Here is a 27,728-nt window from a genome sequence, read left to right on the forward strand (position 1 = left end):
GCAGCAGCAGGGACGGGACGCGCAGTGGCGGCTATTAGATTTTTAAAATACCTGTCAAATGACCGGCCGTTCTTTGATTGGCTGAGAGCTCTCTCAGCCAATCAGAGAACGGCCGGTTGAGATCCCTTACTGGGGCGGCTGCGAGGCTAGATGCTGAGTGGTGTCCTTGCTGAAGTGGCTCTGTATAAGTCTGGGTGACGCGGCTCATTCCCGTGCAGTCTTTCGGCACTGACCCGCCGGCGCACAGTGGGTGATGATGCGCGTTTCGCCTCCTAGATTGATCACATCAAGTGACGTAGGATGGACTGGGTCCTGTGAAGTAACCCAGAACGGGTGACATAGGACGGCTGATTGTCGTGCAGTTTTTCGGCACTGACCGCCGGTGGGTCAGTGGCGAAAGACTGCACGTCACCCAGACTTAAACAGAGCCGCTTTGTTTTTGCATTTTTTCTGATGTCATATTCAATTATTTAATAATGTGACCCCAATTAGTTTGCCACGCTTCAGACAGGTTACTATTCCCAGTCATAGTCCACATGGGTGGCAAAGGATGGAAAATAATCATAAATATCTATTGTCTGTTGACCTAATTACTGTAGATCTATAGTCCGAAACCCATCTCTTGCCGTGGTTCCTACCATGCACACATTATAATGGGATACATACATTATCCGGGCCGTCAAAGGAACAACCCTGGCTTCCCAATACAGAGAATCCTGATAGGGTCTTTGTTAGTAACCTAACCCTCCCATCCCCCAGCCTAACCTCAACCCTCCCTGCTAATGCCTAACACCCATATCCGACCCACATAAACCTAACCCCCCCTTCATGTAGCCTGACCCTTACCCCCTCTCAGTTAGTGCCTAACCCCTGTATCCAACCCATATACATCTAACTCCCCTCCACGCAGCCTGACCATAACCCTCTCTGCTATTGCCGAAACCTAACCTTCCCCTCCACGCAGCCTAACTCTAACCCCCCTGTAACTGCCTAAACCTAACCCCACAGCCTAACTCTAACCCTAACAACCCCTCTCAGTTTTTGGGGTGTTTACCATTTTTCCCCATGCACTAAATCACAATGACTGGGTTTTCGCAGTGTAGAGTTAACTCCAGCTGGTGCTACCCTATAGAAGCCTATGGGCTTCTCTTCACAACACTGGATGAGTGATCCGTCACTGATGCCACCAGGCATGCCCCGCGCCTACTGCTGCCACTCTCAGACCTGGAAGTCCAGTGACCGGTCCGCAAGGATAGCTCTGTATTAATAATCACACGTTAGTGCATATGCCGGTGGTGTGTGGTGGTGGATGTTAGTGCATCTCGCTCCTGGTCAGTAACAAGATGGCTGCACTGAAGCCTATCATATGCCGGCACTTTGTGTCACAGGGGAATGCTGGCTTTTTAATAGAGTTTTGGATGGCTTCCCCCATTCTGTGTTTGCAGCGGGTTTATGCTCACAGTCCGATCCATTTATGTTTCAGTCAAGAACACGATTCTTCCTCAGTATTATTACATTTTTATTGCACATTCCTTGAAAAACAGAGTAAACACAATAAATGAAATATTTCTTATTAGATTTGACCGTTAGAGCTGATTCATACAGAATGGCGCATAGGAGGAATGTGCTGTGTGGTGAGGCTCAGTTTTGTGTAAATCGATAAAATGCTTAATTATAGTAAAAAAATACAAAACTATGGCCGATGTTTGGGCTACTGCACAAGGGCTTTGGTCGCAATGCGCATATGCGAGGCGCAGCTGCTAGCAGCTTCGCAAACATTTCTAGTTGCAAGCTGATCGCAGCATGATTAACAGGGAGTGGAGGCGTGGGGGTGGATCTTGGCCAATTCACAGGAGTGCCCACAAAAATGAGAGTGTCCAGGAAAAAGCAGGGGTGTTTATGTCTGCTGGGGGAGGGCCGATGATGTCAGCGGCTGGCCGGAAATGGCTGTTTGGTTCATAGCCACCAAGTAAGTCCTGGGCTACGAGCACCAGGGGCAAAAGGAAAAATCATTCGAGGGTGAGTAAAAAAAAAAAAAAAAATCAGCCGGCCGGAAGCGAATGGATAGAATACATCCTTGTTGGAGTCCCCCCAGGATCTGACATAGCGCATCCTCTCCTGTTCAGTGGGTTTGCTGAGGACAGTGTTGTATTGTTTATTTGTCAGCAGTTCCTTCACCAGCAGGTCGTCTAGGACCGGACTCACCATGGTCATCCGGTCTATCAGAGCCTCCCGGTGTGCAGTCACAAAGTGCTCTCTGGTGGGTTCAGGGGGAGGAGGAGCAGCTGGAATTACAGAACAGCGTAGTCACAGGTTTGTCCTATGGTTCCATTTGAACCTGTGATAACTTACATCACAAACTGTAAATTAAATCTATAATATGTCACTATAGGGCAGATGTAAGCCTGGAGAAGTGATAAAGCGGACAGTGATAACGCACCAACCATTCGGCTCCTAACTGTAATTTTTCAAACCCAGTCTGTAACCTGGCTGTTAGAATCTTATTGCCTGGTGCGTTATCACCTTTAACTTTATTGCTTCTCCAGGATTAATACATCTGCCTCTGATTATGGCAGCACATCACCCCTTATGGGGGAGGGTTTTTTTTTTTTTTTTTTAATCTTCTTAGATCTTTATTACATTTTTCCATATACATACAAACAAGATCATACATAAATATATAAATAGTCAGAATGTCAAGAAAGTACAAGAAGAAAAGGGAAAAATGATAAGGGGAAGGGGAGTACATTCCAGGGGTACATAATTCACGCCTGATACATGGTGTATATCACTTAGCCTTTGGCATGTATGTATCACTGTCCTTCTTTCTCATTAACTCGATCTCAAAACATCTTATTTCCATCTATTTTACCTCCTTTTTACCTATCTGCCTCCAGTTCATTAGGACATAATATCATTCATTTCGATCTATTTCTGATTTTATACTGTATATCTCTATTTCCCTCACCTCCTGTAACATATTTGTGCCATGTCCCCCATTTCTCAGACATTCGTAGGGAGGAAATGGAACATGAATGCGATCTCATTAGTTAATTTATTCACTACACCCTGAGTGAAATCGCATCGCACATCGCGTGAGATGAGATGTGATGTGATGTGAGATGAGATGTGATGTGAGATGAGATGTGAGATGAGATGTGAGATGAGATGTGATGTGAGATGTGATGTGAGATGAGATGTGAGATGAGATGAGATGTGAGATGAGATGTGAGATGAGATGTGATGTGAGATGAGATTTGATGTGAGATGAGATGAGATGTGAGATGAGATGTGAGATGTGAGATGAGATGTGATGTGAGATGAGATGTGAGATGAGATTTGATGTGATGTGAGATGAGATGTGATGTGAGATGAGAAGTGAGATGAGATGTGAGATGAGATGTGAGATGAGATGTGAGATGAGATGTGAGATGAGATGAGATGTGAGATGAGATGTGATGTGAGATGAGATTTGATGTGATGTGAGATGAGATGTGATGTGATGTGAGATGTGATGTGAGATGAGATGAGTTGTGAGATTTGATGTGATGTGAGATGTGATGTGAGATGAGATGTATGATGAGATGTGAGATGAGATGTGAGAAGTGATATGAGATGTGATGTGAGATGAGATGTGAGATTAGATGTGATGTGAGATGTGATGTGATGTGAGATGAGATGTGGTGATGTGAGATGAGATGTGAGATGTGATCTCAGTAGTTCATATGGTAAAACACCTAAAACAGCACCACTCTCCATGTCACCCCGAAGCGTGGCGAGCGCAGCGGAACGCGTCCTCCGACCATTTTCATACCCCCACTATCCACATCAGCGTGGAGTCGATTTTATATAGTGTGGCGAGCGCAGCGAGGCCACCGAGCCCGAAGCGTGGCGAGCGCAGCAAGCCCGGTGAGGGTACGCGGATTACTTTACATTTATTCCGCGTCCCCTCGCGGGGCTCGCTGCACTCACCACACTATATAAGATCAACTCCACGCCGACGTGGATAGTGGGGGTATGAAAAGGTCGGAGGACGCATTCCGCTGCGCTCGCCGCGCTTCGGGGTGACGTGGAGAGTGGTGCTGTTTTAAGGCCCCCCATACATTATGCGATTTGGGCCCGATTTCACCCGATTCGGATGAATTGGGCCGTGAAATCGTCCCAAATCGCATGTATTGACACCCTGTACGACTCGATGCGCGGTCCCGTGCGCATCGGATCGGAGTCGGGCAGTCGCACCAGCTGCACATAAGATTTTCTAAATCTTATTTGCAGTCTGGTCCGGGCAGGGTCAGTGGGCGGGGGACGCCAGGGAACTGCAGGGTGAGCTGAAAAATAGTCAGCAGGTGGGGGACGCCGGTGAGCCGGGCATGGGGAGAGGCTGGGAGCGGACATATAGTCAGCGGGCGGGGGGACACCGGTAAACCTCACATGCTGGGCAGGAGGACCAGGCAGGCGGCTGTAGCTTCAAGGAAGAAAAACCCCAATACAAACGAATGGACAGCCAGTGGAAAAGGAGGACCAGGCAGGCGGCTGTAGCTTCAAGGAAGAAAAACCCCAATCAGCAATTGGCTGAGAGAGCTCTCAGCCAATCACTGGCTACCCATTCGTTTGTATTGGGGTTTTCTTCCTTGAAGCTGCGGCTGCCTGCCTGGTCCTCCTGCCCAGCATGGACGTGACCTGTTCCCCATGCCCGGCTCACCGGCGTCCCCCACCTGCTGACTATTTGTCAGCTCACCCTGCCCGGCACTTCCCTGCAGCTCCCCAGCTTTCCCCACCGAGCTCTCCTCCTGCAGCTCCCCGGTAGTTGCATATGATAAATCTCATGCGATTTATCATATGCATAACTTGGCACATCAAGAGCCTAATCGTGTGTTCCCCTCCCGGGGGGAGCTGCAGGGGAAATCAAGTCCGACTTGTCCTTAGGACAAGTCGGACTAATGTATGGGGGCCTTTAGGTGTTTTACCATATGAACTACTGAGATCGCATATCTCACATCTCATCTCATCTCACATCTCTCATCTAACATCTCATCTAATCTTGCATCTCACGCCACAAAAAAGGGCCATGAGATGCGATTTCACTCAGGGTGCAGTGAATAAATTAACTAAATTAACTACTGAGCGTACATAGGAAATCTGGGCGCCCTGCTAGGAAACAAGTACCGCAATTTATACCATAATGAGATATTTCCCCTTGTTCCTATTTTATTCAATTGGGTCAGGAGTGCAGTTGGCGCATAGCTTAAGGTATCTACTGTACCTTTTGCCTTCCGTACCCAATTTAGAATTTGCATATAATGTACAGTAGGAACTCAGGGGGTTATTCTAGTTCACTAGCAAAGGCACAATCACTCTCTTATGGATATAACCATGTGCACTGCAGGTGGGGCAGATGTAACATGTGCAGAGAGAGTTACATTTCGGTGTTTTATTGTTTCTGTGCAGGGTAAATACTGGCTGCTTTATTTTTACACTGCAATATAAATATCAGTTTGAAGTACAAACCCCACCCAAATGTAACTCTCTCTGCACATGTTACATCTGCCCCACCTGCAGTGCATATGGTTTTGTCCATAGGAGAGTGATTGTGCATTTGCCAGTGAACTAGAATAAGCCCCTCAGTCTCAGGTAAACCAAATCTTAGCTGTATTTCTATAAAAGGTAGGAGTCGTCCTCCCTCTGAGATCTATCCTAGGGTTATCAAGCCTAATGTGGTCCATTTATAAAGGGCCAGGGGGGGGGGGGGGGGGGTTGTTTAACCTTTTCCTGCTGCCTGTGTCAAAATTCCAAATAAAATTGATTCACCATCTACATATACTAGAGGCAGATAGGTTTTCTGTCTGCAATTACACTGCTTACCTGTAGGGGTCACTCCTTGACCAGTTCCACTTCCACTTAAAATTCAAAGCCAACTGCATAAAGGCAGAAATTAGATGTTTAGGTAATAAAAAGACAATGAATGATTACATTCACAAGTCCCCATCTTATATATATATTATTATGTGTGTATTAGACATAACCTCTCCATGATATTCTACTAGAGCGTTCAGGTTTAACCCTTATATAAGTATGTGTAGTTTTGCGGAGGTATGTGGGGACCCACCTTTGAAAGAGAGAAACCCCCCATTTCATATAATGTGTCCCACAATTATATCTGGTAATCATTTGTCCTGCGCTACGGAAAATAGGCGATGTCCGTCTATAGGTGGGAGGCCTATCGTGCCCATAATTACACCTGTAAATGTGGGGTTACGTATGACAGAGGGGAGTGCTATCCTTCAAATGATGTGGCCTGGTGATCACCAGACAATACTGCCCAGCGCACAGCTGTGTCCGATAGCTAGGGGAGCACATTGTGCCCTATCTGCCCCGTTCTAGGTATGCGCTACACTAATTTGGAGTCCATGTTGAGAGGTATCAACCAGGGTTGCCGACTTTGTTATTCTCCTCTCCGGGAGAAGCCCGTAGAGGAGAGTTTAAGCAGCCGCACAAGGGGTGGGGCTTAAGCGTGACATCACTAAGCCCCGCCCCCATGATGCTAAACCAGTAAATTTACGGATCTCCGTGGAGGGGGTGGGGGTAAAATGACGCGATTGAGTCATTTTAGCCTCGCCCCCTCCTCTGAGACCCGAGGATTGCGGCATTTTAATGCAGCGATCCGGGGGACAGCCGGAGTGCCCCCTGAATCCGGGAGGGTTGCCCACCCTTCCGGGGGCCGGGAGGGGGGACCCGATTTTCGGGAGACTCCTGGAAATTCCGGGAGGGTCGGCAACCCTGGTATCAACCCTGACACCAAAAACAACGTAAATAACTTATGTCCACCTTTTCATGCGTCTACCTTTTTCCTGTCTACACTGCTGCTCTCTGCAGTTTTGGCGATACAATGTATCTTTTTTTGACGTTTTTAGAAAACACAAATACTGTAGCATTTTCTGAAAATTCTGATAATACAAAGGGCCGGATGTACTAAGCTTGAAAAGTGATAGAATAGAGAGTGATAAACCACCAGAGAATCAGTCTTTTAAAAAAAAAAAAAAAAATGTTAAATCTGTGTGGATATTGCATACAAAAAAAAAATTTGTGATACTGAATTTGGGAACGTGAAAAGCGCAAATGTGAGTAAATGCCATTGGCACACGGGTGAGAAAACCCTCGTCAGCAGAGAAGGGGTTACAGGCGGAGGTGCCTGGATACACAACTAGTGTTACACAATCCCTGCTACTCCTCATCTGTTAACCCCCAACGTATCTGTTAGGACTCACAGGAGGTTCCAGCTTGCTGAGAGCCGCAGCAAGTCTGTTCCTGTTCTGATCTACATTGGTTGTCACTAGTATCATACTATTCTCCCATGTCTGGTCGGTCTCTTACCTTTTCTCAGGTTTGCCCGGAATTCCGCGGCCACATTCTTCTCATCTATAGCATCTAGAACATCCAATGCCACCTGGACCCCATAGGGATCTGGGTAGAAATTCCTGATCAGATTAGTGACGTCATCAGGGTCCTTGTTCTCCAGCTGGCCTCTTGGGATCCTGTTAAATCCCTCTTTGATTGAGCAGTCATTCAGCTTGTTCCTGAACTTCTTCAGTCCCTTCTGGTCCAAGTTTTCCAGGGCGGTCACCAGGGCATCCCTGACTGTCTTCACCATCTCTTCCTATATCTCACCTTCACCCTAGCAAGATGGGTACGTCCTCCCGGGTCAACCTGCTTAATCTCCAGTTGTTCTGCAGGAGAACTTATTAGAAGACAGGACGATTACTGGGTATAGAAAGTGAAAGCAAGAATTACTGCTGGATTTCCTGTTGTGCTTGTTCTCTGGTCTACGTCATGAATGTAAAGGCCCATATACACTGTGTGACTTTGAGCTGAAAGTTGCTCAAAACAGCAGGTTTGAGCGGCTTGCAGCTTAAAGCCACCCAGTGTGTATGCCCCGGCGATGAGTGGTGAGCGCTGCTGCGCGCTTCTTCATCATCACCGGGAAAGCCGCTCATCTGTTTGTTATACGAGCAGCTTTGGGGACGGCTTTGCATTGCACTGCGCTATGCAAAGCCATCCTCCGTCGGCGCCTGTCAGGGGAAAAAGCAGCTGTATGCAGTGTGTATGTACTGAGTGGCTTTTCCCCCCGCGATGAATGCGATCATCGCTGTCCATACATGCTGGGCATAGTCGCCCAGTGTCTATGGACCTTAAAGCTGAAGATGTGTAGGCACAGTTAAATGAGATGCAGCAGTAAGGTAGCAGGGTTCTTCACCTGTCATACAGTAGCAACACCTGGAACATTGTTTAGTAGATAGAGGGAAGACAGTGGTTGCAATAACCGGTTTCTCAGTCCGTTGGGCAACAATATTGTGTATTCCTGGCAAGCTGCAAGTTCTGTGTCAGTGTTACAAGCTGGGCTGGAGGTTCTGGGGTGACGTAGTTCCTAGGATGTTGCGTCACTCAGGCCGCGCTGCATCATGGGAAGCAGTAGTGAATTAGGGTCCTGCTTACAGTATCCTGTGATATCTCCTGTTGGTTCATATCACCTGAATTTCTACCTGGTTCCTGAAAACCCCATCAAGCTAAGGGCCTGATTCAGACCTTTGTGTAACCGCAGTCTAGCGAATAGGTAAACACAGCCCACCGCCCTAAACTGACTTTTATTCCGGCCGCAGATGGCAGAAAAGTGGGCAGGCGCGGACATCATGTGACATCAGCTGCCCGCCCCGGAGCAGACATCACCTCAGTGCATACACATTGAGCTATTTTCACCCATCCCCATGGGAGGATGCAGGGGAAGGGCACACGGGCACGTGCCCCCCTGTCATTTCTGACATAGGACCGGGGCTGTGGACATGAGAACTGGGGCTTTCTAACGAGCCAGGTCCCGCTTCGCTAGCCCCCCGGGAACCGGATAAATCACTGAGCAAAGCTGGAACGTTTTCCCCATAGGATAACATGGGACCCGCAAATTCTGACCCCCACCCGGTTCCGATGGGTGCCATCCCCCCCCCCAGCATCAAAGAAGCTTGTGGGTGATCTCAATCAAACCCAAATCGCTGCGTCTTCAATCTGATACCAGGCTGGTCCATATGGGTCAATTGGTTCCAGAGATATTGCAGGTAAACCGATTTTCCTATTTCTAAAATGTAATTTCATGGCTGCTCATGTTCTTTGAGCACAGATTTCTATGGAACCAAACGGCCCAGTTTCACGGGACCAAACTCATTCGAAGCCCACTCAAAAGTTCTTCAATAGGATACTGGTCTCATGTAAATGGGTCAGTTGGTTACGAAGATATAGTCAGTTAAATGCTATAAGGGGGGGGGTTCCTCTCCCTCACACAGGTAAATGCAGGAATGTCCCTGCATGATCCTGGGACCATATTCCCAGGTAAATCCCTGCATTTTCTGGTGTGAAAGGGGTATTTTTTCAAAAAGCCGGGACCTGCAGTGCTCTGAATACAGCCGGGCAGCCAGCCACTCTCTGCCCGGCTGCCATTGGCAGTTACTTCTGCCCGGCGGCAGTTACCGCGAGCATGTATTCCCCCTTGGCAATGAGCATGTAATCCCACATGGCAACGAGCATGGAACCCCTGGCAATAAGCATGGATCCCTTGGCAATGAGCATGTAGGTAAGCAGCACTTATGTAGCATAATTTTCAATAGGCATTATGGTGTTTGGCATAATACATAATGGACATTATGGTGTGTGGCTTAACATGTAATGGACATTATGGTGTAAATTTATAATGCGTGCCTTTGGCGCACAATGCACCTGTTTATGAAGCATATTGTGAATTTTGGCTCAATCCGTGTAGCATTATGTGAATTTTACAGGAAAAAAAGAACAATACTGATGCTCACTCTAGGTGCTAAGAACACTGATAGTAACAATAATTTTGATAAACTCTTACAATTAACATGGAGTATAATTGAAGTTCTTCGCACACATTTGCGCAAATATGTGGGCCCATCCACCGCGTCCAGGTGAACTTCATTAGATGGGTCCCTAACATTTCTAATACTAACACATTATATAAATTTATCTAGGTCTTACCTTCAAATCTACCCTCAGGTGTTTAATTAGCACAGTACCTACATTGCTGACTGCAAGTTAATATGGGCTCTATTTGAAGGTAAGACCTAGATAAATTTATATAATGTGTATTAGAAATGTTAGGGACCCATCTAATGAAGTTCACCTGGACGCAGTGGATGTCATTTTTATTTGTATTAATATGTTGTAGTTATATATTTTGTAGTATGTATATGTTGTAGTTATATATTTTGTAGCATGTATATGTTGTAGTTATATATTTTGTAGCATGTATATGTTGTAGTTATATATTTTGTATTTATATGTTGCAGTTGAGTTCCTATTAAATCATGTTTTAGATTTTAATTGCTATCCATGTAATTATTAATAACTGTCCTGTGTATATGACACTGCATTACATTATTAGGTACTTGTGTAGTTTCACGGCGCCAGCATGTCGCTGTGCGTCTGAGTCCCCTTTCGGGGATTGATTCGCTCGCCCACGCTCCATGCCAACATGGATAGTGGAGGTATGAACTATCCACGTTGGCATGGAGTTAAGTTACTTTATTTTAGATAGTTTGCCGAGTGTACAACCCGGAAGTAGCACAGCGCCACGGCTTATATCGAGTACAAATAGGGTAATGCATGTACTGCAGGCACTTCAACTCTATTGTGAGGCCTAAATGTATACACCTACTGTATATGTCCAACGTACACCTTCAGTTTTCAGCAGTTGGCACCGTAACATGAGACTTCAAATATATGCCTCTCTTTCAGGTGAAGGCTCCAAAGAGAGGGGGTGACCGCCTCACATTACTCCTAAAGGAGAATGAATTTATTTACAACTTCAACTCATTAACGCCGTGGGGTTTGAATGAGGAACTCAACCTCAATGTATTTTTGTAATGGGACTGCTTGCGCATGTTTGTATATATGATTATTGGTTTGTATATATGTGCTGGTGATCCAGATATGCAATGGCACCAGTGAAAGGGTGCCATAGTGTTTGCATGTTAGAGTTCATCTGGCAGGTATTGGCTAGCAAGCACTTTACACTTTTGATGGTCTATTCATGCACTACTTAAGCATTAAGTATGATGGGCTATATCCATTATTCTAAGTCACAAAATAACACTGTGATGTACATTATTCAATTGTTTCATACTTTGTTCTTGAATGTGTCTTAATCCTTGTTATAAGTTAGCTATAACAATATAGAAGATGACCAGATTGCAAGTTTTTGTGGTGTTGGGTGAATAATCCATTTATTTTCGCTTCTTACGTGCACAGTATTAAGGCCCTTATTCTGATCTCGGCGGTACGGCCCGCGTGCGGCCGTACCGCCGATGTTTTCACTCTGCACATGCGCAGAGGTCACTCTGCGCATGTGCAGGCGAAATCGCCGCACAAAAATTTTATACGCCGCAAAGGGGGCGTATAGGGGCGTGAGGGGCTTAATACCCTCATTTCCCTATGCATACGCCCCGCGTTTCATGGGCGTTCCCATGCAAACGCGGGGCGTATGCATGGTAATGAGGCTATGACGCCAGTGATGGGGGCGGAAAGCTGACATCGCCGGATGTCAGCTCTCCGCCCAAATACAAGCTTTCACACGGACGATTGTCCATGTGGTCTAAGCTTGCGTGAGCTGGTGGAGCGTGCGGCCCTGCCTTCGATGGTCGTCGACCATCGAATGCAGGGGGCAGCTCCCACCATGGTGGAGGCGTACGCCCCACCATTTTCATGCGGATCGCCAGCCGTCCGCGTACGGACGGCCGTGGCGATCCGTCTTGTAGGCGGGGTTTGGTTTGTGCGGCCGGAGCAACGTATGCGGCTCCGGCCGCACAGATCAGAATAAGGGCCATGTGTGGAGCTCTTGTGTGCCCCAAGGTTATCCAACAGGACATGTAGCACCTGATATTTGTCTCTTTCTAGTACCATTAGATATGATCTGTGCTGCCATCAGCCATTTTAAGACTGTTTATAGTAACAGCACGGCAACCATAGACATGGCCGTGCGTTTCAGAGCAAGCTGCTGTGCGTGCCAAAAGCCGGAAGTGACACAGGTAACGCTGGGGACACAGCGGATAGCGGAACACATGCTGAAGGTATGTGCCACGCTAGACTGCCATGGAGACCGGCACTGCGGGCGCTTATACACGTAACACACAAGGACAAAGTTGGTGCTATCTCGCACCAAGTGACTGCTCAGTCATTATAGCAAGCTGGAAACGGAAATGCATTCCATGTCTGTGCTCTGCGTGTCAAAAGGCCGGCGCTGCACTGACACATCACTTCATTGAGACTTAACACACAGGGGAGTTCTGTTGTTTGATTGATTGATTTTGGCGGCACTTAGGGCTCCATAAAAAGGCCACAAGGCTGTGTTAGTCACAGTTAAGCCCTTGAGGCAGGTGGTAATACACCGAAACAGGCTGTTGGGCTATGTGGGTCTCTTGACTGTTGCGGATGTCCTCCTATACTACATCTGGAGTGAATGTGATGGATAAGTACCTGCACCTTATACCAATATGCTGCCATGTGCCTTTTTATGATCTTTTTTGCATTTATAAAAATTTGATATTATATGAAGCTACTTACAGGTGTGCGGATTTCTTTTCCCATTTGGGAATAATGGATGGTATATAATCAATATGATATCTAGCACCCGGATATTGATTTACTGTAGGAACAGTGTGCGGTTTTTCCTCCTACTATATGTATATATATATATATATATATATATATATATATATATATATATATGTTAGGAGCGGCGGCTCTCCTGCTGTGGCTGGAGGACCGGGAGCGCTGGTCCCGGTTGTTACTAAGCAACAGGGACGTCATAGCACTTCCGGCAGGGGCCGGCATCACCTCGGCAGTTGCCAGGCAACCAGGATGCCTCCCTCCGCCTTCAGCCCCGCTTCCACATCGGTTGCCTAGCCGCTGCACCTGGAGATTAGGAGAAGCACCTGATGCAGCGATCAGCTGCTTTCTCTAATGACATTAGGCAGGCTCCCTGTGTCATTGGTGCGGCATGCTTTTTAAGGAACTCTCCTAGGGCATTCCAGTGTCGGTTATAGAGTTTGGTGTGAGAACTCACTGTCTGCCCTGCAGATGTATCCGGTCCCTGTTGCAGTTTTTCCTGGTTTGCCCTGTCCAGAGTTATTCCTTGCTTGGTCACCAGCTGTACAATCGCAGTGCCTATTTCTGCAGTTCAGTTACATCTTGCGTTTCTCTGTTACATTGCCTGTGTCCAGTGCTGCTACAGCTTGCTCCTATTAAGGAGTTCTCTAAAGTATGTAATTCATCTCCAATATGCTCTCTTCATTTCTGAGTCATGCATACTCTTGTATGATTTGAAAAGTTCTGATGTACTTGTTTGGGGAAGTTGTTCAGTGAAGCATTGTTTAGTGTTGCATGCTGCCTTGTGTCTACTCAAACACAGAGCAAATTATCTCCTTTGACCATTTGGCCATTAGTGTTCAGGGGTAGCCTGAAGAACAGATTCACTATATCTTTAGATTTAGTGAAGTGCAGCTGTGTTGTAACTGATAAAGTGATTTCTGAACAGTAAAAAAGAAAAAGCCGATATTGAACAACATCATCAAACAGGTAATTTCAACTTTAGACTTTTGTACTGTCTGAACATGGCTAGGAATAACAGATGCACAGGCAAAAATTTTAAAGCTATGTGTGCAAACGCTAGAAGCCTAGGAGACAAAATTCCTGAGCTAATTGCAATACTGACAAGGGATGACCTAGACATTGTGGCTATTACAGAGACATGGTGTAATGAGAACCATGACTGGGACATAGCTATACCAGGATACAATTTATTTAGGAAGGACAGAATGGGAAGAATCGGTGGAGGGGAAGCAATGTATGTAAAGAAATGCATAAATGCTACTTTAATACAAAACATTGAAGAAAAAACTGAGGCCATTTGGCTGACCATAGAAATGGGGGAGAAGGACACTATTCCCACTGGGGTCATCTATAGGCCACCAGGCCAGGGGCAAGATTTGGACAGGAGCCTATTGCTTGATGTCACTAAAATGGCTTTAAAGGGAGAAGTCATAATCATGGGAGACTTTAATCTACCTGATGTGAATTGGGAGGAGTCTTTTGCAAGATCATCTACAAGTGGCAAATTTCTAAATGCCCTACAAGGAGCATCTCTCAAGCAATTGGTGAGGGAGCCTACTCGCAAAGACTCAATATTAGATTTAATACTCACAAATGGTGACAGGATATCAGACATATATGTGGTTGAGAACCTAGGATCCAGTGATCATCAAGCAGTATGGTTTAGTATCAAGGCAGGGTCCAACTCCAGTCACACAAAAACTAAGGTGTTGGATTTTAGGAAGGCTGACTTTGCAAAAATGGGGAGATGTTTAAGCGATTCATTAGCAGATTGGAGGAACTTGAAAGGAGTGCAGGAGAGGTGGAAAAAAATAAAAAGTGCAATACTAAAGGCAACGCACCTTTGTATCAAAAGGGTTAAGAAAAGTACCAGGAAAAGGAAGCCAGTGTGGTTTACAAAAGAGTTATCAACTAGTGTAAAAGCAAAAAAGATGGCCTTTAGGACATACAAGCAGACTCAAAATAATAACGACAAAGTATCTTGCCAGACGCAAGGAGGCTAAGAAAGTGATCAGGCATGCCAAGGCACAAGCTGAGGAGAAAATGGCTCAGTCAGTAGATAAAGGAAGCAAAACTTTTTTTAAGTATATAAGTGAAAGGAGAAAATCAAATAGAGGAATAATAAGACTGCGGACAGACACTGAGAAGTTGGTGGAGGGAGACAAGGCAATTGCAGATCATCTAAATAATTATTTTTGCTCCGTATTCACTATAGAAGGAGAAGGGACCACAGTTAAGTTGCAAGGACATTCATAAAAATAAGGTAGATGGAGGTACATTTACTAGGGAGAAAGTCAACAGAACTTTCAGATCTAGGAATCACTATTTCAAGTGACTTAAAGGCAGGGAGGCAATGAAGCAAAGCAATGAGGAAGGCTAGTCAGATGCTTGGTTGCATAGGGAGAGGAATCAGTAGCAGAAAAAAAGAAGTAATAATGCCACTTTATAGGTCATTGGTACGGCCCCATCTGGAATACTGTGTCCAGTTCTGGAGACCATATCTTCAAAAGGATATAAATACATTAGAGAGTGTACAAAGAAGGGCAACTAAAATGGTGCATGGTCTACATCACAAAACTTACCTGGAAAGACTAAAAGATCTTAACATGTATAGTTTAGCAGAGAAGGGAAAGGGGGGACATGATAGAAATCTTCAAATATATCAAGGGTTTTAACATAGTACAGGAGGGAAATTTTCTTCAAAGGAAAAGAAGTAATAGAACATGAGGACATGCACTGAAACTGGAGGGAGGTAGGTTCAGGGGAAATGTTAGAAAAAATTACTTCACAGAAAGGGTAGTGGATAAGTGGAATTGCCACCCATCAGAGGTGGTAGAGGCTAAGACAGTATAACAATTTAAACATGCTTGGGATAGGCATATGAATATCCTTAGAAAGAAATAAGGATTAAAAAGGGTTGAGATTACCTGAAGGATAGAAAAGGGGCAGACTAGATGGGCCAAATGGTTCTTATCTGCCATCAAATTCTATGTTTCTATGAGTTATTGCAGAGGCCTTAGTTAAAGGGCCATCATTCGTTTAGCAGGTTCTTAGCCTGTCATTTGTGTGTTTTCTTGTTTCACTTGTATGTCATGTATATTTGCGTGGTTCAGCAATCTAGCACTTGGTTCAGTCCTGCACACTGAGTTATCCACTTTAGTAGGATTCTAGTCTGCACTTATCCTTTAGACCAGTGATTTTCAACCTTTTTACCTTGCGGCACACTAAATAGGACTTTAAAATTGCCAAGGCACACCACAGGGCAAAACACATTGGCCACCACAGGAAAAAAACAAACCTATTGGCCCCCACATTAAAAACAATCACACTGATCCCCACAGGTAACAAAATAAAATACATTGGCCCTTTACATGAAAAGAAAAGACCAGTAAATAGCATGTGATCTGGTGGTTGCTGTAAATGGGTTTGGGCATCTCTAGATGTGGGGGCACACTTGAGAACAGCTCAAGGCACACTAGTGTGCCACGGCACACTGGTTGAAAAACACTGCTTTAGACCATTCCTCTGTCCCCTGTCATTTCTTTAGTCCTGTAGTTAGGGTAGTTCCTTCAGTATCACCGGTAGCTTACCCTGGGTCCCCCAGTTCAGCTTACACTGCCATCTGTCGGTGGCATACTAGTACCGGTAGACATAATCAGTCTTAAGGGAACAGGGCTGTTATAGGCACGAAGGCTCGCTGGTGTGCTCTGTAGGCTGAACTGGAGGGGGTTCTGGGTGACTACCCAGAAGACTCCAAGAAGATCGCCAGCCCTCATCCATGAGTTCCCACTGGCCCTGGGAGGGTCCTTCTTATACCCGCTGGCTCACTTCAGTCCTCCATTTCCCGTCGGTGACACCTGTCTCCCTTATGGTGAGCATAACTATATATATATATATATATTATATTATATTATATATACACCCACCTCTAGATGAGCCCAAGCACGCCTAATGGCAATATGTTGTACACCGAAACACTGGGAATATCAACCCAATACAAGATCAAACAGGAAATGTAATTGTAGCAAACAATATTTAATATAAGTATAAAGAGAGACAATCATGTAAACATGTTCTTTCCCCACTATATTCATATATCAGATAACTGTTATTTGTCTGACAGCGGTAGAGACGCAATGTACTAAAGGAACAGAGTTCCCCCATTGGTAACCTAAAGACCTGCGCCTATACAAGTCCTGTTTATACACCAATCCCCTGCCTATTGCACCTATTATAGATAGACCTGATGAGATATGACTAATGTGAATGATTAAGCCCTTCAGGATTTCAAGTCTTCCCAAAAACCCAAATCTATTTCAAGACTGCGAGTCGTTCATAATCAATATTGAGGTTGGCAAACAATATCCGGAGCGACAAATAAAAATATATTATTTACAGTCGTTTAGCTTCTATAACCGAAAACAGGTGTAAAATATACTGGACACTTCTAGTTTTCCAGTAATGCCTTCATGCCCCATACATCCGTGCCGTGGAAGTGCCAACTGTTGGTGAACATTTACATTGTAGGTGCACTTTATTATAAGAAGCTTATATAGATCCTCATACATTGGGCAGTATTCAATGAAGATTTTTGGTATGTGCAGCGAATCCTGTTTAGGATTTGCTGCACATTCGCCGCGTAACGGAGGGCTGGAGCATTCGCTGCCAGCCCTCCCTGTTGCCTTATTCAAAGCCACAGGGGCTCGCTGTCCCTGACGGCAAATTTGAACCGAGCCAGGGGACAGGCAGGGAGATGGAAGTCTTCCAGCCTGCACCGAAATGTGTGTGTGGGGGGGGACTCCCCGGGACACAGGCAGCACAAGTTGCCCCCCCCCCCCCCCGGGAGAGCTGGCAGGGGACGCGGGTAGGGAGCCGTTGCACTGCTCCCGCTCGTGCATATGTAATGAGCGGGAGCAGTGAATATATGAATATGTAATGAGCGGCTCTCGGCCCCCTGCTGGCCGTTATGTGAAAAAAAAAATTAAATATATATTCATGAATAAAAATAGCATGCCCATTCACGGAAAAAAAATACTGATTTTATGATACCAAATAAAAAAAAAAAAACAATATTGTAAAAGATAACATTCCAGTTCACCTTAAAAAGATGGCGATTGCTACACGACGAAGCATGGCAAAAATCACGCTGAAAGCAATTCTCCATCCTAACATTGAATACACGGTGAATCACGGCGAATCACAGTGAAAAACCCATTGGAAAACAGCAGCGAATTGCAGCAACTAACAGACGGCGAATTGGCCGTCATTCACTGTTCGCCGTCGGCAAATTTTGAGTGTTGAATAGGGCGAATGACTTTTCCAGTCAAAAAATTTGCCAGGGAGCACGAAAATAGGACACATTCGCCGTGAAAAGCGGGGAATCAGCGTCATTGAATACTGCTCATTGTGTCCTTACCAGGGTGCCTCCAGGCTCCCACTTACTCATACAGAGGCCTCTTTATCTCAGGAGTGTGGAGCAATAGATCTACATGGAAAAGATGGACAGTCCATGCAAAATGACAACATGGTCAAAAGGAAGACAGATGAAAAGTTCGACATGGACATGTTTGAGATGAAAAAGGTTGAAACAAGTTTTGACATTTTTTCTGATGTCATATTCAATTATTTAACAATGTGACCCCAATTAGTTTGCCACACTTCAGACAGGTTACTATGTGGACTATTCGTAGTCCACATGGGTGGTAAAAGATGGAAAAAAAATCATAAATATCTATTGTCTGTTGACCTAATTACTGTAGATCTATAGTCCGAAACCCATCTCTTGCCGTGGTTCCTACCATGCACACATTATCCGGGCCGTCAAAGGAACAACCCTGCCTTCCCAATACAGTGAATCCTGATAGGGTCTTTGTTAGTAACCTAACCCTCCCATCCCCCAGCCTAACCTTAACCCTCCCTGCTAATGCCTAACCCTAACCCCCATATCCAACCCACATACATCTAACTCCGCTTCATGCAGCCCCTCTCAGCTAGTGCCTAACCCCTGTATCCGACCAATATACATCTACCGCCCCCCCCCCCCCCCTCCATGCAGCCTAACCCCTGTATCTGGCCCACATACATCTAACTCCCCTCCACACAGCCTGACCCTGACCCTCCCCCCACTAAAACTCAATCACTGGGTTTTCGCAGTGTAGAGTTAACTCCAGCAAAAGTTGGCGCTACCCTATAGAAGCCTTTAGGCTACAAATCACAGCACTGGATGAGTGATCCGTCACTGATGCCACCAGACATGCCCCGCACCTACTGCGGCCACTTTTAGACCTGGAAGTCCAGTGACGGGTCCGCTTCGCAAAGGATAGCTCTGTATTAATAATCACACGTTAGTGCATATGCCGGTGATGTGTGGTGGTGGATGTAAGTGCATCTCGCTCCTGGTCAGTAACAAGATGGCTGCACTGAAGCCAATCATATGCCGGCACTTTGTGTCACAGGGGAATGCTGGCTTTTTAATAGAGTTTTGGATTGCTTCCCCCATTCTGTGTATGCAGCGGGTTTATGCTCACAGTCCGATCCATTTATGTTTCAGTCAAGAACACGATTCTTCCTCAGTATTATTACATTTTTATTTCACATTCCTTGAAAAACAGAGTAAACACAATAAATGAAATAATTCTTATTAGATTTGACCAATGGAGCTTATTCATACAGAATGGCGCATAGGAGGAATGTGCTGTGTGGTGAGGCTCAGTTTTGTGTAAATCGATAAAATGCTTAATTATAGAAAAAATATATAAAAATATGGACGATGTTTGGGCTACTGCACATGTGCGTACGCGAGGTCCGGCTGCTAGCAGCTTCGGCAAATATTTCTAGTTGCAAGACGATTGCAGCGTGATTGACAGGGAGTGGAGGTGGATCTTGGCCGATTCACGGGAGTGCCCACAAAATTGTCCAGGAAAAAGCTGGGGTGTTTATGTCTTCTGGGTGAGGATGTCAGCGGCCGGCTGGAAATGGCTGTTTGGTTCACAGCCACCGAGTAAGTCCTGTGCTCCACAAAATCCATCCAAATAGGTTTGCAAAGCTTGAGAATGGATGTGTACGGTTACACATCCATTTGCTTCTGGCCCGCTAGAGGAAAAATCATTTGATGTGAGTAAAAAAAAAAAGCCGGCCGGAAGCAAATGGATGTGTAACCGTACACATCCATTCTCAAGCTTTGCAAACCTATTTGGACGGATGGATTTTGTGGAGACGGATACAGACCTGTTCGCACGGCGGCCGAATTCAGGGCTGTGCGAACAGTTGTGAATGGGGCCCACTGTCTGAGGGACGGATGCGGTGTCTGTGTATGAAGCAGAGGGCACCAATGTACAGTGTGATAGGACACTGCGCACATCTCTACAGATACAGGACACTGGTCTGAGGAGCTAACGCTCTAACTACTCATACTAATAATCAGGGAAAGATTTAGGCCTTTTCCAGGTCCCGGATAAGAGGAGCGTTTGCCTTCTTCAGAGCTTTATAGAAGATGTCCTTGTCGGAGTCCCCCCAGGATCTGACATAGCGGTAAAGCTCTCGCATCTTCTCCTGATCAGTTGTCTTGCTGCGGACAGTGTCGTAATGTTCATCTGTCAGCAGTTTGTTCCCCAGCAGCTCGTCTAGCACCGGGCTCACCATGGTCATCCGGCCTATCAGAGCCTCCCGGTGTGCAGTCACAAAGTGCTCTCTGGTGGGTTCAGATGGAGGAGTAGCAGCTGGAATTACACAACAGCGTAGTCACAGGTTTGTCCTATGGTTCTGCTTGAACCTGTGATAACTTACATCACAAACTTAAATTAAATCTATAATATGTCACTATAGGGCAGATGTATTAAGTCTGGAGAATTGATAAAGTGGAAGGTGATATGCACCATCCACTTGGCTCCTAACTGCCATTTCCCAACCCCGGTCTTTAACATGACAGTTGGGGGTTGATCGTCACCTTCAACTTTATTGCTTCTCCAGGCTTAATACATGTGCCCCTAATTCCGGCAGCACATCACCCCTTACGGGGGAGGTTTTTTTTTTTGCTTTACCTTTTCTTGCTGCCTGTATCAAAATTCCAATTAAAGTGGATTTACCATCTACATATACTTGAGGCAGATAGGTTTTCTATCTGCAATTCCACTGCTTACCTGTAGGGGTCACTCCTTGACCAGTTCCCTTGGGCTCCACTTTAAATTCAAAGCCAACTACAAAAAGGCAGAAATGAGAGGTTAAGATAAAAAAAAGACAAAGTCCCTATCTGTGTGTGTGTGTGTGTGTGTGTGTGTGTGTGTGTTAGACATAACCTCTCCATGATATTCTACTAGAGCGTTCAGTTTTAACCCTTATATAAGTATGTGTAGTTTTGCGGAGGTATGCGGGGATCCATCTTTGAAAGAGAGAAATCCCCCATTTCAAATAAAGGGGGGAAATTTGTAAAAAATAGGTGTATTTGTATCCAGAAATACACTTATTTTTGACATTTACTATCCTGAAAATACAGCAATTCGTATTTGTATTGACAGCACATCAATACGACTACGAATTGCCGTATTTTTGGGATAGTAAATGTAAAAAATAAGTGTATTTCTGGATACAAATACACCTATTTTTTTTTACAAATTTCCTTTAGTAAATTTCCCCCAATGTGTCCCACAATTATATCTGGTAATCATTTGTCCTGAGCTACAGAAAATAGGCGATGTCCGTCTATAGGTGGGAGGCCTATCGTGCCCATAATTACACCTGTAAATGTGGGGTTACGTATGACAGAGGGGAGTGCCATCCTTCAATGATGTGGCCTGAGGATCACCAGACAATACCGCCCAGCGCACAGCTGTGTCCGATAGATAGGGGAGCACATTGTGCCCTATCTGCCCCGTTCTAGGTATGCGCTACACTAATTTACACCAAAAACAATGTGAAAAACTAATGTCAACCGTTTCATGCGTCTACCTTTTTCCTGTCTACACTGCTGCTTTTTGCAGTTTTGGAAAGGTGGATTATTGGCGAAACAATGTATGTTTGCTTGTGTTTTTTTGGGAAACGCTAATAGCATTTTCTGAAAATTCTGATGATACAAAGGGCCAGATGTACTAAGCTTGAAAAGTAATAAAATGGAGAGTGATAAACCACCAGCCAATCAGCTCCTAACTACTATGTCACAGGCTAGGTTTGTAAAAAGACAGGAAGGAGCTGATTGGTTGGTGGTCTATCACTCTCCATTTTATCACTTTTCAAGCTTAGTGCATCTCGCCCAAAGTCTTCTTAAAAAAAACAAAAACTTTAAATCTGTGTGGATATTGCATACAAAAAGAAATACTGATACAGTGATACTGATTTTAGGAATGTGAAAAACGTTCCCAAAAACCCGTTGGCACAAAAAACCCGTTGGCACAAGGGTAAGAAAACCCTCGTCAGCAGAGAAGGGGTTACAGGCGGAGGTGCCTGGATACACAACTAGTGTTACACAATCCCTGCTACTCCTCATCTGTTATCCCCCAACGTATCTGTTAGGACTCACAGGAGGTTCCAGCTTGCTGAAAGCCGCAGCAAGTCAGTTCCTGTTCTGATCTACATTGGTAGTCACTAGTATCTCACTATTCTCCCAGTCTGGTCGTTCTCTTACCTTTTCTCAGGTTTGCTCGGAATTCCACGGCCACATTCTTCTCATCTATCGCATCTAGAACATCCAATGCCACCTGGACCCCATAGGGATCTGGGTAGAAATTCCTGATCAGATTAGTGACGTCATCAGGGTCGGTGTTCTCCAGCTTGCCTCTTGGGATCCTGTTAAATCCCTCTTTGATTGGGCAGTCATTCAGCTTGTTCCTGAACTTCTTCAGTCCCTTCTGGTCCAAGTCTTCCAGGGCGGTCAGCAGGGCATCCCGGACTGTCCTCACCATCTCTACCTAGATCTCACCTTCACTCTAGCAAGATGGGTACGTCCTCCCAGGTGAACCTGCTGGCAGCTCCAGCTCAATCTCCAGTTGGTCTGCAGGAGAACGGACAGGGCATTTGCTGGGTATAGAAAGTGAAAGCAAGAATTACTGCTGGATTTCCTGTTGTGCTTGTTCTCTGGTCTACGTCAGGAATGTAAAGCTGATGTGTAGGCACAGGTTTTTTTTTTAGTTGCAAGTTTATTAAACTTTATTCAATGCTGTTATACTTGTGACTTCAGTGCTATTTACATTACATTAAAGTGCCTTTTCAGTTATGTGCCATTCAATTAATTTACATTTTTATATTCAAAATGTCAAACTTCAATAAGTTCATTGTGTCTTGTTCATTCCTTGCTATATTTATATTTATAGTTTCATTTTTCCCTCTGGTGTATAGAAAATCTACAGGGCTACACAAAAATCAGTGGGTAGGTGGGACTCCCTATCAGGAGTAAAAGAATTGTAGCTACATGCAAAACTCACATACAGATACATTAAGAAATAAATATACTTTAAAATATATTAAATAAGCAGCTTCACTACTTTTTTTTTACCTCTATACAAAAATGATCTGGGAATCTCCCAAGCCTTTATTTCTTCTGTATCAGTTTTAGTTTGTTTTCTTTTAGAAGACTTGAACATTCCCTTCTTTTTTGGAGGCTTGTCTTGCTCTTTGATTTTGGGTGGATCTTGCAGATAATAGTTTGCAGAATTTGGACTTAGCACCTCTTCCAACCCAGTACTCTTCAACAGTTGCCCCAGAGGTTTTCTTTTGAGGTTTTCCTGGTACTTGTTTCCTAGCACGGCGCCACCGATTAACATTGTATGGGATCGGGTCTGAAATAAATCGGTCGCATCGCATGCGACCAGATTGCATGCGATGCGACCGATTCGATACGATTTTTAATTGTACGGCCACCCTGATGGCTGATTACAATGTTAAATGCCCCCCCAGACCCGATTTTTAATTGTATACCCACCCTGATGGGTAATTACTATGTCAAATGCCCCCACATTGTTAACGCCACGCCACGATCAACGCCAACCCGAAGCGTGGCGAGCGTAGCGACCCCGCGAGGGGTGGCGGTACCCGTCCTCTGACCTTTTCATACCCCCACTATCCACTTCGGCGTGGAGTTGAGTCTATATAGTGTGGCGAGCGCAGCGAGGCAAGCCCCGCGAGGGGACGCACATTACTTCACATGTATTCCGCGTCCGTGGATAGTGGGGGTATGAAAAGGTTGGTGGACGGGTACCGCCGCCCCTCGCCACGCTTCGGGTTGGTGTTTATCGTGGCATTGCGTTAACAATGGGGGGGCATTTGACATAATAATTAACCATCATGGTGGGTATACAATTAAAAATCGGGTCTGGGGGGGCATTTTACATTGTAATCAGCCATCAGGGTGGCTGTACAATGTAAAATCGGGTCGGTCGCGTTGCATCGCATGCCATTGTAAGGGCATGTGATGTGACCAATTTTAAAATTGTATATGAACGTCTTTAAACCCCGAAAATCGGGTCGGTCGGGTCTGATCGGGTCCCATTGCATACTTATTTATGTTATGGTATGCGATGAGACCCGACGGGCGCTGTGCTAGAAAACAAGTACCGTTTTCCTCCTCTTTCTCATATGCATAGCTTCCTGGAGGCATGTTTCGGTATTGTGATGAATTGCAAGTATTTTTGTGAAAGTCTCTTTCTGGCAGAGCCGTCACTGGAATTCTCCCCCTTCACCAGCGGCTAGCGTAGCTCCAGCTGCCTCCCCGAGCAGTGAAGCATCAGGTGTCAGAACGCTATTGGCACCGGGTGCTGTCACAGGCGCAGTGGGATCCAGCGGCAGCACACCCGTCGGCCAAGACCGGGTCACGGGAGTAGCCTCAATACGCATATCAATAAAACGTCTGCCTTTCCTTGGGACCCGATAAAAGCCCAGTTTCTAAAGGGATCAGTACCCCCGCATAATACGGGCTATCTACTAGGAGTCCAGTTATAGGAACCTATAGGGAAAATTTACAGTGAAATTGTATTGTGAATTGATGGTAACACCACAATAAAAGACTTACTAAGAATACTGGGGAAGGCAATACGGTGGGGCCCCACTGTGTAAGGATCTAGTATCCTTTTTATTTGCACTGTCCGTGTCTTTATGTATTGTATTGTCAATATTTCGCTACATTTTATTAAGCATCTTTGAATAAAAGTTATATTTTATAAAAATTCTCCTCTAGTGCACCACATAGTGATACTCTTTTTTTCTGTCTTCTTCCTAATTGCATTATCTAGTGTCCGATGGTAGCACCCCTCCTAGAAAATTCAAATCCACCAAAATTATGGGTATAACATGGTGAATATGTCCATATGAGGGGTCCTTGAAAAACAATATTTCCTAATCCTCTGTGTGACTGGCATCTTTCTGCTCTTGTTTTGTTAGCAGGGTTCTTCACCCAACACCTGGAACGTTGTTTAGTAGATAGAGGGAAGACAGTGGTTGCAATTACCGGTTTCTCAGTCCGTTGGGCAACAATATTGTGTATTCCTGGCAAGCTGCAAGTTGTGTGCCTGTGTTACAAGCCAGGTTGGCGGTTCTGGGGTGGCATAGTTCCCAGGATGTCGCGTCACTAGGGCTACGCTGCATCATGGGCAGCAGTAGTGAATGACAGTTTCTTAGTAACAGGAGATGCTGGCACACACTCAAGCAGCGTCACTTGCGTGTAATTTATAATTACCTGCCTTATTAGTGTTGCTGCACACCTGTACATACAGTAGCTTCCCCTGCTATGTGCTGTTGCTGGTAATAGCTTACACAAACTCCGCCCCTGTTCATCCAGGTGACCCTCTGAATCCTGAGCCTGCTTGCAGTATCCTATGATTTATCCTGTTGGTTCATAACCCCTGAATTTCTACCTCGTTTCTGAAAACACCATCAAGCTAAGGGCCTGATTTCAGCTGATCATCACCGCCCCCCCCCCCCCCCCCCCCCCCCCCAGCGCCCGAACCCCGTCTCTACCATGCGCCCGTACGGGAACAAAATAATTCGATGGTCGCACACCTTACATACAAATCTGATGGTAGGGATTCTGCAGTATAGCTTAAAGCGCTTAACCCCCCCCCCCCCCTTAGCCACATTTGGGGCTATGCTGATTTGAGGCTGCATCTAGGATTCTAATCCTCCAAGAGTCCATAAAAGAGATGGTTGCCCTGGTCTGGAGGCTTGCCATATATTTGCAAAGGTACGGTATACAACAGAGATCTCTGCATTGCAGTAATCAGATAGAATGTTAAGATGCATACACACTGGGCATTTTTGCCCAGTGTGTATGAGAAGCGATGATGTGAAAATCGCTGGCTGTAAAATCTCTCAGTGCATACACATTGAGCTATTTTCACCCATCCCGATGATGCAAGAGCACGCATCAGCACTCATCGCCTGGCCACACAGACTAGCAGATTTTGAGCTGAAACACCAAGAGTGAACTAAATTGCCAAGTGTGTATGTCCCTTAAATCCTGTAATGTTGCCCCATTTGCAGTGCATAATAGAGCAAGCTTCTCTTCATTGCACCTGCGATGGGCCAATAAATTCATGTGCGCAACTTCTTCTATTCTGAGTTCACCAGACAAGTTACAAACAATGCCCCATGAGGGTAAAGTTCAGTACTTGTGAAGTATCACGGCGCCCGGCTACACTTTCAGCATAGGCTAAGCTACGTTGTCAGCGTAGCCCAACGGCTGCCTAGCGTAGTCAGTGTAGTGACTCTGCGGCATCTCTGCGTAGTGTCCCCATCAGGCAGCTAGTCACCGTACTGTCCCCGGGAGCTGCAGCTCTGTCCACGGTGTCCCTGGCAAGCCTAGTGAGCGCCTCTCACATGATCCCCATAAAAAAAAGATACTTGTGGTATACTGCTTCAGGCCCCTGGAGAAAGGGTGCCCTGGACGGAGGACAGAGAGGGAGGACGGAGAGGGAGGACGGAGAGGAGGATGGATGGCCGCATGGTGACCACCCCCCAGCCAGGACGGTGCGCTGGATGACGCGGCACTGGACCAGGCCGCAGCCACCGGCATGACACCAGCGGCGCGCAGCTCAGCCCCCGGGGACAGCACCAGAGGCTCAGGACCCGGCTGCAGGCTTGTTCTCTGGCATGATGATCGCCAGAGGCGGCGGCGACCCCCATCGGCACCCATGACAGAGGAAGATCAGGCCCACAGGCCCCAGCAGATGCAGGAGCCCTCTATGCTGTGGCGGCACCCCCCACCTCAGGGAGGAGGTATGATTGACTATAGGGCAGCGGCGTGGAACTCACCCCAGGCCTCAGTGACTCTTCGCCCCCCCCCCCCCCCCCCCGCTAGTTCTCCTACCAGAAGTTGGCACCGCAAATGGCTGCCTGGGATCTGTGCACTCAGCCATATGTAACCTCATGTCCCCTGTGTGATAACTGTAATGTCTCTGCTGTAACTGTGCTGTCTTTGCCTATGTCACCTACCTGGCTGCTGCAATGACCAGTGGCACTGCTGATGGCTGCCTCGGTATTGTGCAGCTTGGCAGGTATATGTTCTCTGTGTGCCATTATACTGTCCCTGCTTATATTGTCACCTACCTGGCATGCCGAAGCATGGATGGCTGCCTAGGCGCTGTGCAGCTCGGCGGGTATGTCGTCCCCGCATGTAATGTCTCAATGTAATGCCTCCCCCCCCCCCCCCCCGTCCCCTGCACTGTAAATCCACAAAACATTCCTTATTTGCGCAAGCACACATGGCCAATAAAGTTGATTCTATCCACGTCGGCGTGGAGTTGATTTGGCGAAGTGTGGCGAGGGGATGCGGATTACTTTACAAGTATTCCACGTCTGCTCGCACACTTTATAAAATCAACTCTACGCCGACGTGGATAGTGGGAGTATGAAAAGGTTTGGGAGGACACGTAACATGTCCACTCGCCACGCTTCGGGCTGGCGTGGATAGTGGGGGTGTTTCAGGTACACATTCACACGTCAGGCAGGTTAAAATGGTCAATGGTTCCCACACAATCTAATAAGCGCAGACTGACTACGCTAACTGCGTAATGTTGACTGACTACGCTAACTACGTAAGCTCCGGCTGGCTGCGAACTGGCAGGAATACAACGCTGATA

The 27,728-nt window shown here is 46.0% G+C and overlaps 2 protein-coding genes across 2 annotated transcripts; both read right to left on the minus strand.

The window, feature by feature from the left end:
• Positions 1-1,495: 1,495 nt before the first annotated feature.
• LOC146021371 (pyrin domain-containing protein 1-like) lies at positions 1,496-7,870 on the minus strand. Its single transcript, XM_083155157.1, has 3 exons — positions 7,372-7,870; positions 5,863-5,915; positions 1,496-2,285 (listed from the first exon to the last, which is right to left on the minus strand). Exons 1-2 carry the CDS (start codon positions 7,646-7,648, stop codon positions 5,899-5,901), a joined length of 294 nt encoding a protein of 97 aa, XP_083011283.1. The 5' UTR covers positions 7,649-7,870; the 3' UTR covers positions 1,496-2,285; positions 5,863-5,898.
• Positions 7,871-19,796: 11,926 nt separating this feature from the next.
• Positions 19,797-23,476, minus strand: LOC146021372 (apoptosis-associated speck-like protein containing a CARD). Its single transcript, XM_083155158.1, has 3 exons — positions 22,286-23,476; positions 20,808-20,864; positions 19,797-20,387 (listed from the first exon to the last, which is right to left on the minus strand). The coding sequence occupies exons 1-3, from the start codon at positions 22,560-22,562 to the stop codon at positions 20,101-20,103; spliced, it is 621 nt and encodes a 206-aa protein (XP_083011284.1). The 5' UTR covers positions 22,563-23,476; the 3' UTR covers positions 19,797-20,100.
• Between the last annotated feature and the right edge of the window lie 4,252 nt (positions 23,477-27,728).

This window comes from Crinia signifera, chromosome 7 (assembly GCF_055691185.1).
Source record: "Crinia signifera chromosome 7, ASM5569118v1, whole genome shotgun sequence".
Lineage (NCBI taxonomy): Eukaryota > Metazoa > Chordata > Amphibia > Anura > Myobatrachidae > Crinia > Crinia signifera.